The sequence below is a fragment of the Mirounga leonina genome, unplaced genomic scaffold (genome assembly GCF_011800145.1).
Source record: "Mirounga leonina isolate KUSES-001 unplaced genomic scaffold, KU_Mleo_1.0 Mir_95, whole genome shotgun sequence".
Taxonomy (NCBI): Eukaryota; Metazoa; Chordata; class Mammalia; order Carnivora; family Phocidae; genus Mirounga; species Mirounga leonina.
This window is the reverse complement of record NW_023270865.1, coordinates 6928638-6944010: the sequence shown is the minus strand read 5'-3', so window position 1 is coordinate 6944010 and position 15373 is coordinate 6928638. Positions and strand designations below refer to the sequence as shown.

At 41.9% G+C, this 15373-nt stretch overlaps 1 protein-coding gene across 1 annotated transcript in view; it reads left to right on the top strand.

Moving 5' to 3' along the window:
• SEMA5A (semaphorin 5A) overlaps positions 1 to 15373 on the top strand; it is a 466526-nt gene that overhangs the window by 204254 nt on the left and 246899 nt on the right. Inside the window, exon 4 of the mRNA XM_034998860.1 lies at positions 4853 to 4952. Within this exon, the coding sequence (XP_034854751.1) occupies positions 4853 to 4952 (100 nt within the window). The remainder of the gene's footprint in view (positions 1 to 4852; positions 4953 to 15373) is intronic.

Here is a 15373-nt window from a genome sequence, read left to right as displayed (position 1 = left end):
TGGCTACCTTCAATATCTTTACAGTGTTTGATTTTTTATTTAATAGTCACGTTTATTCTTTTAAAAAATTTTTCTTTCTTCTTCTGGGGGTGGGTGGGGAGTGACTAACTTGAATCTGTAAGCGTAAGTCTCTAGTTTATATATACCATCATTTGGGCCAAATTTATTAACACCAACATATGTTCCTAAAAGTTATTTCTTGAAAAGTAATGCTGGGTTCTTTTAAAAATCAGATCAGTATACTTTTTATTAGAATATTTACAAGACAATCACAGGGGTGCTTATGTGGTCATAAGAAAAGGCACACATGTATCTTTGTAGCTAATTTTGCAGTAGAAGGTTGTTGCCAGGGGCCACGTTTAAAAAGCCTTATTTGTGTAATGAATGGATTAGCTAGCATGATTACTGTCAAATATTCAAAATTATCTACAAAGTATTCAATTTGAAGTTACAGGTTTTATGTGACTACTTAACTTCCAAACAAGGTTGTGTTGGCTGCCATATTTAAATTCCATTTCATCAAATGGGTTTTTTTTCCAGCAAGATCAGAAGAGAGGAAAAACATAAACCCATCATTTGGGAGGAGTGAGCATGTTTTAAGAAAGTTAATGTTACTGGAAATTGTACTCTCAACCTACCATGTGCTGTGTGCCGTCCCCTGCTCTCTTCAGTTGCCCTGGCATTTCTTTGGCATCTGCTGAGCTTGTTCACCACCATCTGCCCCGTGTTCAGACTCTGTCCTCACCGGCCTCACTTGACATGTATTCTTCTAGCTCTGTATTTATGATGGTTTTCCGATGCTTTCTAAAGCAGCACTAATAATTTCTTCATGCTACTATGGAGATCTGTTATTGTGGTGGCAGATTCTACGGATAGAACTTCTGATGTTAAGCTTGTTGATCGATTCTTGTGTTTCTGGAATAAACCCTATCCCATATGAAACGGGGTGTGTGTGTGTGTGTGTGTGTGTGTGTGTGTGTGTGTGTGATTTGCTAACAGGCGTCTTCCCTTAGCCGTGTTCTCAGCCATATTCTTAAATGAGGTTAGCCAATGATTTTCCTTTCCCATAATGTCTTTGTGCAGCCTTACTGGCAAGATTATCAGGACCACAATCGCCTCAGAACTGCATTAGGAAGCTTTACCTCTTTGTCTCATCTCTGAAGTAAGCTGCGTAAAGTTGGCATTACATTACAGTCCTTAAAGGGTTGTTGAAATGTACATGTGAAACTGACCCTACTGCCTTCTTTGACAGACTGTACCTGAGCGTTTACTATACATTTTGTCTTGGGTGTTGGACACTGTCATAACAAGAGTGTAAGGAAAATGTATTTTAAAAGGTTTTTTTTTTTTTTTTTTAATGAGGGAATATGTGTATACTTCCAGACAGAGGGAAGGGGCCTTGTAACACGGGACATATTAGAGGAGAAAACAGGTGATTTAGAGAAGGGACCAAAGAAGAGGGAAGAGGTGGGGTGAGCAGAGGAGGAGAGGCTGGTCTCGGCACAGAGGAGAGAGCACCAGCCTCTGATCTTGCAGGGAAAGTGGAGGAGTGGTGTTGGGACAGGCACATTCTCAGTGAGAGCTGGGTTGGTGCAAGACCGTTCCCCCGAGGCCCTCGTGGTGTTCGGTCAGATAGAGGGCATGTGAGATGCAGTGGGATAGCCAGACCTGGAGGAATGCACAGGAAAATCAAAAAAAGAAGAGAATGTCCAGATTACCCAACTGAGATCTAGTGTTAACCATACAAATACACTGTTTTAGTGGGGTAGCTTTTTGGAAATTTAAATAAGGAAAAGGGAACAATAGTGACAGAACTATAGGTCGTTCACTTGTTTCTCCTGTCTACATGCCTCCTGTTATTATTTGAGGGCATTTTAAGAAGCAGTGTAGCCGTTTTCATCCCTCAGTATAGGAACCCAAACCAGAAGGATGTCTCTTCCTCCTGGTCCCCGTTGGCCACTCTCTTCCCATTTGTCTAATGGAAAAGAGAGATTAATTCGTGAGAGGCAAGTTCAAGGATTTTTTTTGTGATGTCTTTTTGCAGCCTTCTCTCGCCTTACGTGGCTCCTATGTCCACCCCTCTGACACAGAGGTCAGCCTGTGACCCTGTTCTCGCCTTCTGCAACCTCCTCATTCTCGCCGCCTTGAGTCCAACATGTGTGCCCGGCTCTGGGAGCTGCGAGTTTCGGAGAATAGACTCAGGAGCCGGGGACTCCAGTCCTTGCAGGGCTCCCTGGTCATGAGTTTCCTGTCTGTGTGATGAAGCTCTTGAACTAAAACAGCTCTCTGGGTACCTCCAGGTCTTAGCCATGCTCAGCGATGGCTCTGGAGCCTTGCTTCCCACGTGATCTTGACCTGACCTGTCCTCTCTCTCGCAGACCACGCTTCCCTCCTAAGCCCTGTGTCTCATCATCATTGCTTTCCTTTTCCTTTAGCCTGGGAATGATTTTGTTATCTTCCACTTGTTCCCTTAGCCTCACCTGCAGTGAGTTATCAGGCCCATGGGACGCCCTCACCACCTCTTCCTTCCGCATTCGCGTAGGCACTGGAAATAAAGCCACCACCTCACGGGTGTATGGTGGTGCTTTCTAACGTCTCACATTCCTGCCCCATCCTGCCCGACAGTGGCCCAGGCGCGTTCCTAAGGCACCTGCTTTCATGGGTCAAGTACTTGCCCAAGAACTTTTCAAAGCCTCTCTGTCACGGACGAAGCCAAGTCCAAATGTGTGACCCTGGGAGTGAATATATTTACAGTTATATTTAAACACACCTGTCAGTTATCCCTCCCAGTGGTTTCTTGACTTACTGTTGCTTTTTCCTTTCTCTCTTTTCTGTTTTCCCTCGTGCCTTTCATTTTTCATTCTCCTTATTCACCTACTGGTTGTTGCTCTTTCATTATTGCATCTTTTATGATTGCCTCCCCACATTCAGAGTACTGTGCTGTGGGCTGTCGGCACCTCAGGGAGCTTTGCAGACATAAGAGCCTTCGGCTCCAGCTCCCAGAAACAGAGAACTGATGGGGCCTGATGGGCAAGAAGGTGAGCAACACCGATTATGGCCCTCAGGGCACCATGGCATTCCGCATCGCTCTGTTCCCGTGGAACACATCTGCACTGTAAATACGCAGTCAGATCTTGCCTTTCTTCTTCTTTTTTTTTTTTTAAAGATTTTATTTATTTATTTGACAGAGAGAGAGACAGCGAGAGCAGGAACACAAGCAGGGGGAGTGGGAGAGGGAGAAGCAGGCTTCCCGCTGAGCAGGGAGCCCGATGCGGGGCTCGATCCCAGGACCCCGGGATCATGACCCGAGCCGAAGGCAGACGCTTAACGACTGAGCCACCCAGGCGCCCCAGATCTTGCCTTTCTTCTTACCTAGGGCCCTGTCCTCTCTTCCTTCTGTGTGTGAATACTTCCTATAACATTTCAAACGCCTGTAAAGATCTTCTATTCATAGACCCTGTGCTTAAAGAAGATAGTAGGTCTAGTTCCCTAACTGAATTATGAACTTCTGGAACACACCATTTATTAACAACTTCTATAGCTCCAGGGCTTTGTACCTACTTTACTATAATTAAGTGTTTTCTCTTAAATGACTTGGCTCTAAAATGAATAAAATTTATATAAACTTCTAAAAAGAATCCAGGCACACATTAAAATTTCAAAGCCCAAATACAGGTCTCCATAGACCTCAACCCTGGTTTCCTTTACGCGGAGTAGAACTTTCTGTTCATGACCTTCTTCCCCCGCAGTAACCAGTAGTAGAGAAGGGCTCTATTTATTATACAGAGCCATTCCTGGAAAATAATCCATCTCGACCATGTCAACAAAGGTGTTTATGTGGGATGTGTTATGGGACCTGGGCACATTTCCATATTAAATCTGGTTTTGGCATCTGCTTTCATTGAGAGACATTATTCCTTTGCTACACAGTGACTTTGTTGATGTGACATTTGTCATGTGCCCCTTTATTCAGTGTGATAGCGCTCAAAATAGTAAATCCAAGAAAAAAATGACAGTCAGATAACATGGCTAATTGTCAGGAATAATGATAAGGCAAGCCGCGACTGGCAGGCAACTCCCAGAGTATTTTTATGGTGTCAGAAATGTGCTAATAAAAGTTGCAAAAAAGGCGCATGGAGCAGCATTCTGTCCTTCTCCAAGGCTGTCATGTTATCATGAATGGACTCTAGGCTGAGGCTGGAGGCCGTGTCATAGGAGTGCACAGTCTTGTGAAAAACCTGCCTCTACAGAGTGACTATTTCCTGGTTTCCCGTAGAGAAAAAAGAATGCCAACAAGGCCTAGAAGTAACTGGATTTCTCATCTAGAAAGCACTGTGTGAGTTTAACACGCCTGATAGAATAGAATTGAAACCCAAAGGACAGACGTAGGGTGTCCACTTTGAAGGAGGGCTGCTGGTGCTCCCGTGTTTATCCTGGGTCCCAAGGAGGGCTTTGTACTTCTCAAGTCTTCAGTTCTTGCCGGTGAGCACACATAGGAAATGGTCCTGTTTGCGTTCAGTATTCCCTTGATGAAGCGTGTGAATGCTGTGTGATTTTTCTGCCCAGCCCAGAGCCCAGAGGAAAATGCACATCTGGTTTGTAAATCACACCCAAGCACGGATGCCTTGCTCACTCTTTATTGGGTGGCCGTTCTCTAGGTTTTACACATCCTCATTGGAACATTCTGCTGGAATTCTGCTGGAAACCTCCCGTGGCCCCTACGCGATCACATCAGGGGACCTCCAAATCCTCTGTGAAATGTAATGTTTGCTACCTGTTGTGCACATTTTGTGGTCCCTGGAGGAAAAATCATTCATTTTTATCTTCTCATTTATTTATTTTTCCTATTTAGAAATTGGCCCCTGGTTACGGGAGTTCAGAGCGAAGAATGCTGTGGATTTCTCGCAGTTAACATTTGACCCAGGACAGAAAGAACTTGTTGTAGGAGCAAGGTGAGAGATCTTATGTTTCGCCACTGCAGATAATTTTGGATTTCATTTGACATCTGTGCAGCTACATGTGAGCTTCTCTGCCGTAGTTGATGAGTGCCAAGTAATACTTCTAAGAATGAAATACGGCATAAGGTTGCCCCAAAGTCTGCTACTAATAAATAGGATGACGCCTGTTCTTTATAGCATGTGTTCGGGGGGCTCCCATGTGCCAGGAACCGTTCTAACATGAACTAATTCATGTTTTTTCGTGAAAGCTGAGAGGTAGGTATTGTCAACATCCCTATTGTAGAGATGAGGACACTGAGGCAGGGCATAGTCTGATGTCCAATAAAAGCTGGACTCAGGTTTCAGACCCAGGCATTTTGACTCCAGAAACCATGTTCTCAACTTCTCAGTACATTCTTCAGTAAAATTCTAGAGTCAAGAGGTTTTGACATCCATTCCAATGTCCAATCATTAACCGTTCTCTGTGACCTTGATTATACCATTTACCAGCCAACTGAGAATTCAGGGAAATTGTTATTCTATACCCTGCTTAAGGTGCATGTGCTCCTGTATCCAGGTCAACACTTGACGTTCCATTTGATGAGGCTACTAGAACACAATCAGAACAGATCTTGAGTTGTTTCCCTCCTCCTTATCATTCCTTCTCTAGAAAACAGGCATAATCCTTGCACTCAAATCACCTATCCTGCCAATGTATTTTGAGGATGATGTATAAAAAAATACTTCATACCAATCTCTTAGGAAAAATATTAATTTTGAAGAAAGGGGCCTTTTGGCCTCCTTTGGCATTCAAGGAAAACATTTGGGGTGCCTGAGTGCTTGTATCTCTTTTGGTCCAATTTACTAGATTATAAAGCATACCTTTCATAGCAAGAGAGGATATGCAGTTTCCATATATACCTGGGTGAAGCTAAATCTGGTTTATTGAATAGTTTCTAGAATCATTGCTTTGGCTCTCAGATCTCTAGGAGCCCTTGTGCATCCACCCAACACTTGATGGCATTGAGATGTATGGGCACAGCGTTAAATGAATAGACAGAAGTTGACTTAGTTCCTAGCATTGAACATGTCACCTGCATCTCTTCTGATATTTTTGAGCAGGCAGTGAGTACAGATTGGTTGGGCTTACTTGGTGTATTTTTACGTACTTCAGCACATGGGGAATACATGGGGGGCTTTGGATGCTGACTTCCATCACATTTCATCACGAGCCTGGACCGGATGTTGCAGGGGCTTTTAATTGGTCCTCTGGCCTCCAGATTTTGTCCTCCTTCTGTGTACCTTGGCCAACACCTTCTTGATAAAATGCCCCCCCCCCCTTAGGTAGCTCCCTTCGGATAAATGACGGTGCTTTGGTGTTGCCCATCACACCCTTGTGGTGCCTTGTGGTCCCACATCCCTTACAAATGGAGCTCTTTTTCATTCTCTCATAGTCCAGGCATGTAGAATTATTTCTATTGCCCACCACTGTCCAATGTTCTCTTTCTTGCCTCTGGGATTTGGTAACAAACTTCTTTGCTTTTCTGGAGCATTAGCTACCCCCTCCCCCAAGTTCTCTGCTCGGTGAGCTCACAATCAGAGTAAAGAGATCTGGCTCAAGGGCCCTCCCCTGGACCTGGGTTCCTCCTTCCCCTGCTCTGCATGGTCCTGTTAACATAATCTGTCATCTACCTTCCTTACTGCACTTACTGCATGATTTGTGTCAGGTGTCACCCCCCACCCCCCACTCTGCATTATCAGGTGGTGGAGGATATGCCTATCTTTTCTTTCTTTCTCTAGAAGGTAGCACACAGTTTCTCCCCTGGCAGAAGCTCAAAGATACCTGTTGATTCAACATACCTACTTCAAGGATTTGATTTGTATAGGTGCCCCTCTGCATCTGGGGGGACCCTCAGGGGAAATGGGTTGGGTTTTATAGCAGATTTATTCCAAATTCCCACGTTTGGGCAAGGACACAAGGCAGTGGCCATCTCTAACCCCAAAGCTAACCCTTAGGGAAGATGAGCTCTTGCTCTTAGCCAAAGGGAAGGAGCCACCTGCTGGGGTAAAAGGTACAAATATGACCTCGGTTGGTAGAGCTGAGTCTTCTACCCTTCATTCAACCCTGAAGGACTTTGGAAAAGGTTTGCCTGTGAGCTTGACTTGAAAGACTCTCCATTGTTTCTGGAAGTCCGGGGTGCTGCATGAATAGGACGGCACCACACATGTGCATGCATGCTGCAGGTGTTTGGCTTTTGGCGAATGACAGATTCTCTTAATGGATGTGAAAAGCCACTGAGCAAATTGGCACTGGGAAGAGATATCTCGTGGTCCTGTCCTGGTGGGAGAAACGAGGAGAAGGAAGGGAGAGGTAGACTGGACTTGCTCAGCTGCGTGACCTTGAGCCTGTTTCAGAGTCGAATTTTCTCAACTTCAAAATTGGTGTAATTATTTGTACCCCTGTCAGCTGATGTGAGGATTTAATAAAGTAATCCATGAAAAGCGATTGTCAGTGTTAACAGGCACGTGGTAAGGGCAGTGGTAGGGTAGCTCTGCAGGTAACTCTGGATTTTGGCATCCGTGTGCAGGTGCGCTTCTGGTGGTCATCACTGATTGAGGCGAATAGGAATCTTCCTAGGAAACTTGGTGGGATTAGGCTCAGAGCGTTTAAGAGGGAGTGTGAGCCAGTTGTAAGACTTTAAAAATAACCCAGCCCTCAGCTTCCTGTTTGGGAGGGCTTGACCTAGCAAAAGAAGTTTGCAGAGCAGGTGCTTATTTAAGAAATCTGTAATGGTTTAAATATGAATGGTAGAAAAATGCGATGATAGGCTTTCTGTTTTCTTATCGTTAGCACTCAGCATCGTAAAGCCATTTATTGGATGGTTTCACTTGATGCCAGTGATACTTTATGTTCTGGAAATTGAATTCACTTAAAGCTTCTGTGCACCCTTCACAAAAAGAAGTTCGTTGTGTTGCAAAGGGAGAGGCTCTCTTTAAACAATTTGTGGTTATATAGTGCCAGAAGGTACTTGCGTCTTGAATTCATGGAACTTCTGGAAAGATACCTAAACTTAATATTTCTAAGGTGCACATTATCTTTTATATTATTTTAAAGGCATTGGCATTCATAGTTTGTTTCACCACAGGGTTCTTTAAAAATTAAAATAAGGTTTGTGTTTTCAATGATGACACTGAAGCATTTGCATTTTAGAAAATGTGGAAAATACAGTTAAAGCATTAAGAAAAAAACACAGTTTCAGAAGTAATCAGTTAACCTTTTCAATTATTTCCCCACATTATTTGATTTCTTTTTGTTTATATGATTGGGATACTATTTTATGAATGATTTATGTATGTCTTTGTCAGAAAACCTACTAAAAGCAGTTACCATTTTGTTTTATTTTATTTCTCATGACATTTTATATATAGGAAGAAAAATTCCAAAGTGAAGAAATATGTCATGGTGTAGAGGTTTGGTAGAGATAACTATAAAAGTACTGATACTGATTCTAGTTCACAATGTTGATGTACATGTAAGTTTTGTTGCAGATGGGATTGTAAAGTTGAATGTAAGAAGGTGATTCTACTTTTATTCTCCAAATGAATCTGTCTGTCTTTAGTGTTTCAGGTTCACTGTAAGGATGACAAGTGATTCTGTGCTAAATTCAAATGTTATTCCAAGTGGCAACTAACTTGGCTTACATACAATGTACTGTTTGATTATAATCAAATAATGATTGGGGCATTTACAGATAAGCAATAATTTTAGAAAGCATAAAGCCATTTAGTAGTAATGAAAAGAGCCTCTCATCAAAGAGAATGTGGGTTTCTTTCCATTCTTTTTGTTTGTTTCTTGGTCTTTCGGTTGAATTCTTTTTTTTTAAGATTTATTTACTTATTTTAGAGAATGAGAGAGAGAGACAGAGGGCACGCAAGTGAGCAAGCATGGTGAGGGGGGAGGCGGGGCAGAGGGAGATTAGAGGATCACAAGCAAACTGTTCGCTGAGCGCAGAGCCCAACGCGGGGCCTGATCTCACAACCCTGAGATCACGACCTGAGCCCAAACCAAGAGGCGGATGCTTAACTGCCTCTGTCACCCAGGCACCTCTCAGTTGATTTGTGATTATCTTACTCTTCTCTAACCAGCTTCAGTGCAATATAGGTATATGTATTGAAGGGCATAGTCTCACAACCTATGATATTTTACTAAGAACACTCACCCGTAAGCTTTCACACAAGGACCTTTGAGTCCAGGAGGAACAGCCCTCTGCAGGTGACTAAGGTGGTGGGATTGAAGCATACAGACTCAATATTCATGTCACCTAACAGTCATAATTGATGATAAATATAACAATTTAGGACCTTGGAAATTTCAAATTTTAATTCTATTAAAATTTAATTCTATTAAATGGGAGCATTATGGAGATATCAAGAGAAAGGGTAAATGGGGATGCATGAGTCTCCTTGCACACCTGACCTGATGTGAGGACCAGCCCAGAGCTTTGTACCTTGCCCAAGCCCTTTGCCTTGCCCATATAGTCAATGGACTCTTTCCATATGTGGGAAGATCTTTCTGTACATATGTCTGTACAACAAATGTATAGATTTCCAGCCAGCGTGTTTATTACTAAAATAAAAAACTACAACCCTGGTGCTTCCAAAACAGAGTTTGATCTTCCTTATAATCACAAAAACCAGCCTTGAAAAATATTAGTGTTTTATTTTCAAGCATTGTTCTGTCCTTGGTTTGAATCTGCAAAAGTAAAAGTAAAAAGGAATGATTAACTTGCTTTTGTTATGCCGACACTGAATTTGCTTTAAGTATTTAAAGCATCTGTTCCCATAAGATCACATTGAATGAATGGGCAGGCTTCTATTTCATCAGACTAAGATCCTCCTTTCAGAATGATTTTGCTACTGGATCTAAACAAAGAGCTGAATTTTAGATTCCTGTAGTCATTTTTTTTCCTTAAATTGACCAATGTAATTTACTCTTTTTTTTTTTGGTGGTGGTTATTTTTAATTACTGTTTTTATTTTAGAGTTGTACCTTAGAATTAATCTGTTGGAAGCAGTATATGATTAAACGGAAAAATGGAGATTTTTTATAAGATCCAGCAATTCTGCTTCCAGTAGCCACTTGGTCCTTCTGTTTTCCAGAGGAGACATTTTAGTCATGTTTACACAGTTAAAGGTACCTCTTGCGGAGTGGAATGAAGTCAGCAATTAGGAGTGAATCCAGAAAGTGGTAGACCCCCATAGTGCAAAGAAATCCAGGGTGGTGATGATGTTTACCTTCTATTTATATTAATTATGATTTAGGAAAAACAGCTGGTGATGAGGAAAAGGATGGCCCTTTTCATTCCTGCTCTTCACCTGGAATTTTTTTTTTTTTAAGATTTATTTATTTGAGAGAGAGAGAGAGAAGGGAGGCGGACATCAGGAGAGAGAGACTCTCAAGCAGACTCCCTCCTGAGCATGGAGCCCAATGTGGGGCTCAATCCCAAGACCCTGAGATCATGACCTGAGCCGAAATCAAGAGTTGGACGCTTAACTGATTAAGCAGCCCAGGCTCCCCCTGAAATTTTTCTTTATCCTTGAGCTTATGCGTTAAGTATTTTCTCTTCTCTATCATTTTTCTTCTCAGTGTTGGCACTGGATTTATAGAGGTGTGGTTCTCTTAGGTTTCTCTTTGCTTATCTTCTGCCTTCTTGCACCTATTAATCTCCTTTCTTCCAGGAGGCCTACTTGATTAATTAACCTGATTTGTGTTAAAAAGTCCCACTCCTTGTCTGCTGGCTTTGTTACGTTTTGTCCAATATCTGCCAGACATCCGTGTACCTAAGCATCACCACTGTTCATTCAAAGTGAAGCTTCCTCTGTCCCTTGCTCGTGGCTCTGCTGCTTCGGTGGGATGGAAGGGGTCCAGGAGTGTGAGCTTTTAAGAAACAGGTGGTCTACAGACACTCTTGTGGGAAAGACTTCTGCACATCGTGTTCCTTTTGCTGTTGTAAAAAAAAAAAACAAAACAAAAAACCCAGAATAATCTCTGCACTTTCTTCCCTGCTGGAACTGGGGAGCAGATACGTCTAGCAGCATAGTTATTTATTTAGTTATAAAGTCCTTTTTTTCCCAAAATGCATGAATGAGCCAACAAAGCACAGTAATAAAAATTAATCAGCCTCTTTACTTTGAGTGTATGGGTACGCTAGTGTTCGAGTGTTGAGAGCTTTGTTCCCAGCCTGTCCCACATAGGGTCCATCAGAGTTTATTAGTTCACTTAGTTACTCTTTCATGACTGTTCATTCATCATATATTTATTGAACCTACATTATGCCAGGAAGTATCTAAGGCATTGGGGAAACAAAGATGAAGTGTAGTCTCTACCTGACGAAGACTTCATAGCCTAGTGCAAACCTAGCGCAAGGTTGGCAAGCTGAGGCTCCAGAGTTGGCCTCCTGTTTTTGTAAATAAAGTTTTATTGGCATGCAGTCACACCCATTCAGTTGCATATTTCCTGTGGCTGCTTTTGAGCTTTACCTGCAGAGATGAGTAGTTGCAACCGAGACCGTCCTTTAAGGCAAAGCATTTGCTATCTGGCCCTTAAAGAAAAAGCTTGTGGGCTCTTGGCCGGTGGCTGTCGGGGGAACACAGGCAATGAGAATTTCCCAGGGAGGCCTGGGTCAAAGGTCCTGGAAACCCCAAGAATAAAGAAACATGATGGTTTTTGGGGCTGGAAAGGGTGCACCGAGAAGGTGCTCTTTCAGGTGGGCCTTCGAAATGCATTAGGAGTCTGGCAGATGGAAGAGTCTTCTTGCTGGAAGGACCGTACCTTGGGGAACATCAGAGATCCTGATGAGGCTGAGAAGAGCTCAGCTTGACTGGACCAGTTGGTGACTGAGAGTGGAAGTTGTTGCAGGGGAGGCAGGAGCTCTAGGTGGGGTCAGATTATGGAGGAGCTTGGACTTAATCCTCCAGACCAGTGATTCCACTTTTGGCAGTCATGAGAGGCCTTACAAAAATGCAGATGCCCAAGCTTCTCTTCCGATAATTGCAATTAGACTTTCTGGAAGTGATGTTGGAATCTTTGGTTTAATCAAGTTTCTGAGGATATCCTGGCCTGGCAGATTTGGGAACCTCTGCTAAAGGTATTAGGAGTTTAGGACATTTTTAAGCCTACATATTTACATGCTCAGATTTGCAATGGGAAGGTACTTCTACCATATTGTGTGCAGAGTGTTCTAGAGTTTGAGGAATTCAGAGGTCGGGGCGGTGGATCAGGTGACAGAAAGAACTTACACTCAGGCCATGATGGTGGAAATGAGGAAGAGAGTCAGATTTGAGACATATTTCAGAGCTGGGTTTGACAGTGATTGATGGCGACTGAAATGGGGTGGCAGAGGGCAAGGGTCAAAGGTGAGATTTGGAGCAAGATTTGGGAATGTGGTTTGTTGTGATGGCATTAGCTAGCCCCGAGCATGTGGGGAATAAACTGCAATTCTTTGATTATTTGAAGATACATGAAAAAAAAATTTAAGGTTTTGCTAACTCTGACGATAACCCAGAAAAAGAATTATATATGGAGATCTCTTGAGGAGTGAATATTCCTAAGAAAGCAGAGGTTAAGGGAATTGTAAAATGGTTCAGTTGGTATTTTTTCAAATGAAATATGATCTCTATTAACTGAAAAATGGGAAGGAATGAATCAAATACCCAGTGGACCCTCAAAAGCAGAAGCTGTAAGTTAAATTTGGAGCAATAAGTCATCATCTGTAATCCTTAAAGCACTGAAGGATTTGCAAGTCCTATTTAGAGCGTAATAAAATTTAAATTATCAGTGTGATTATTAACAATATTGATTAATAACTTTGACCCTAAATATGCTTATGGGAGAAGGTTTTTCTGATTTTACGTCTCTGCAGTTTGCTAATAATATTGATCTTAATTATTGCATGCCTCTCAGAATCCATCTTTGTTATTTCATTTTACTCGCTAATAATAAGAAGCTCTCCATCTATTTCTGTGCCTTTTAATCTTGGTGTTTAAACATACAAGAGTGCCATTAAAATGATTTGTTCTTGGTTTTGATGTGTTCTTTGAAACATTCCTAATAACAAAGACTTGTAAAGGGTTTTTTTTTTTTTTAAAGATTTTTTATTTATTTATTTGAGACAGAATGAGAGAGAGAGAGAGCTCATGAGAGGGGGGAGGGTCAGAGGGAGAAGCAGACTCCCCGCCGAGCAGGGAGCCCAATGTGGGACTCGATCCCGGGACTCCAGGATCATGACCTGAGCCGAAGGCAGTCGCTTAACCGACTGAGCCACCCAGGCGCCCCTTGTAAAGGGTTTGAAGTAATCTTTTGGGGATAAGGAATGAAAAAAGCCAATACAATTTTGGGGGGAGTTTCTCCTGGACACATATGGTCATGGCAACAATAATAAAATTGGAATTATTTTAAAAATTTCATAGCCTAAAGTACATATATTTACTATTTTTGAGGAGGGTAGGAACAATTTTGATGAGGGAGTAGCTCATGACATGAGCATATTATTTGAAAACTGGGATCTAAATGTGATCTAACTGAATAACTAAAAAAATGAATTAAGTCCCGAAAAATCTGTGGAAAAAGCCCATGAAAGAGATATTTTTGGAATGGTTATAACCCCAGAGAAAATAAAGGCTCCTGGAATTTTCTTGGAGTCAACCAACATAATGAAAGTCTCTGGAGGGGCACCTGGGAGCCTTCGGCTCAGGTCATGATCCCAGGGTCCTGGGATTGAGCCCCGTATCGGGATCCCTGCTCGGTGAGGAGTCTGCTTCTCCCTCTCCCTCTGCTCCTCCCTCTTTCTCTTTCCCTCTCAAATAAATAAATACAATCTTCAAAGAAAGAAAGGAAGAAAGAAAGGAAGAAAGTCTCTGGAACAACAGTTATAGATAGGTTGGTGAGCTCTCTGAGTTGGTTACAGGATGAAATGAAATCTTCACATTCTTTAAGCTTATTGATAAGATTGTTGTATTATTTATTTACATTTAGATAATAAAATAATTTTTTATAAAAGACTTTTTTTTTTTTTGCTTTAAAGGATAGTTATTACTTTTCCTTAGCTTTGAGATCATGAACTTACATTTTAATATTCAAGTCTATCAGTGCAGTTGACAATTTGGGTGTCATGGAGGATGTCACTACTTCAAGCTCTGCACGGTCACATGCTGACGACAGGTAGGAGGGAATCCTGCCATGAAGAGAAATCAGGGAGGACGAAGCTGGCAGGGGTACACGTGAGGCTGGCCTCTCACTTGACGTCCGCTCTCAGATTTCCCCAAATGGTGATGATTTCTCTGCAGTGTGTGTTTTGTCTTCAGATTGTTTTACGATCGACCATGGTCTAAAGCTTTTATTAAGTGGAAAGAGAAGTCACTGTCATCATTGTTTAAAACAGATTTGATAGATGTACTTGTTCTGTCTCTGTCTTCTCTTCATGCAAAATGCGTATCTGTCTGTCTTAATTATTCGTTCTCCTGCCCCTCAGTTATGAGCAAGCCTCTCACCTACATGTTCAATAAGAACCCAGGCTTTCTTCTTTGATTTTATAGCTATATTCATCAGAGACCAATTGAGTTATTCTAAGAGAATGTCATTTTGAAACACCTGTGTCTTTCATAATTAATGGAGGTCAGAGTTAAGTTTTATAGAGTCTCTAGATAAAATGAGTCATTTAGTCAATATGCTCATGATGGCTCAACCTTTTCTTTAATGCCGGCTGAATTTTATTACTTTACATGAAGACACAAATGAACTTCGTCTATTAAGGCCTGCATTGCTCCCTCAGAGAATTTATTGTTGTGCTTAGTGATTTGTTGCTAATAGGCCACTGGGGAACATGATGGGACGCAGGAATGAGTTATACAATCCTACAATCAATAAAAAATAAATTCCAGTGAGGAGGGAGAAAGCGCACTCAGATGTCTAGTGGGGAAACTGTCAGTTTGTGTCTGCCAAATTTAATGGCTTTGTGATTTGAATTATTCAGTCTGTTGGATCTATGTGTCCCTCATATGTTATTACTCCTAACATTTGAATGCACAATGTCAAATTTTATTCCAAGATATGTGAAAAAAAGGAGATCCATACCAAGGGAAGAAAAACTCATCCTTTTGTTCACTCTCATCGTAAAACTGACCTTTACAGCATGGTAAACTCTTGCTTTGTACTTCTGTAACGAGAAGGGGCAAATAGAAATACAGAATAGTTCCCCTTGAGCTGTGCAACTAGTACATTCTAAAACCTATAATCTCTTAACCTCTTGCACCACTGCCTTTGTCCCCGAAGAATGGCAATATTCCTTATTACTACCTATTTACATCTCAGGGTGTTATGAAGATTAATGAGACCACTTAAATGCTTCGGCTTGCTCAAAGCATTGCCCTATGAGAGAA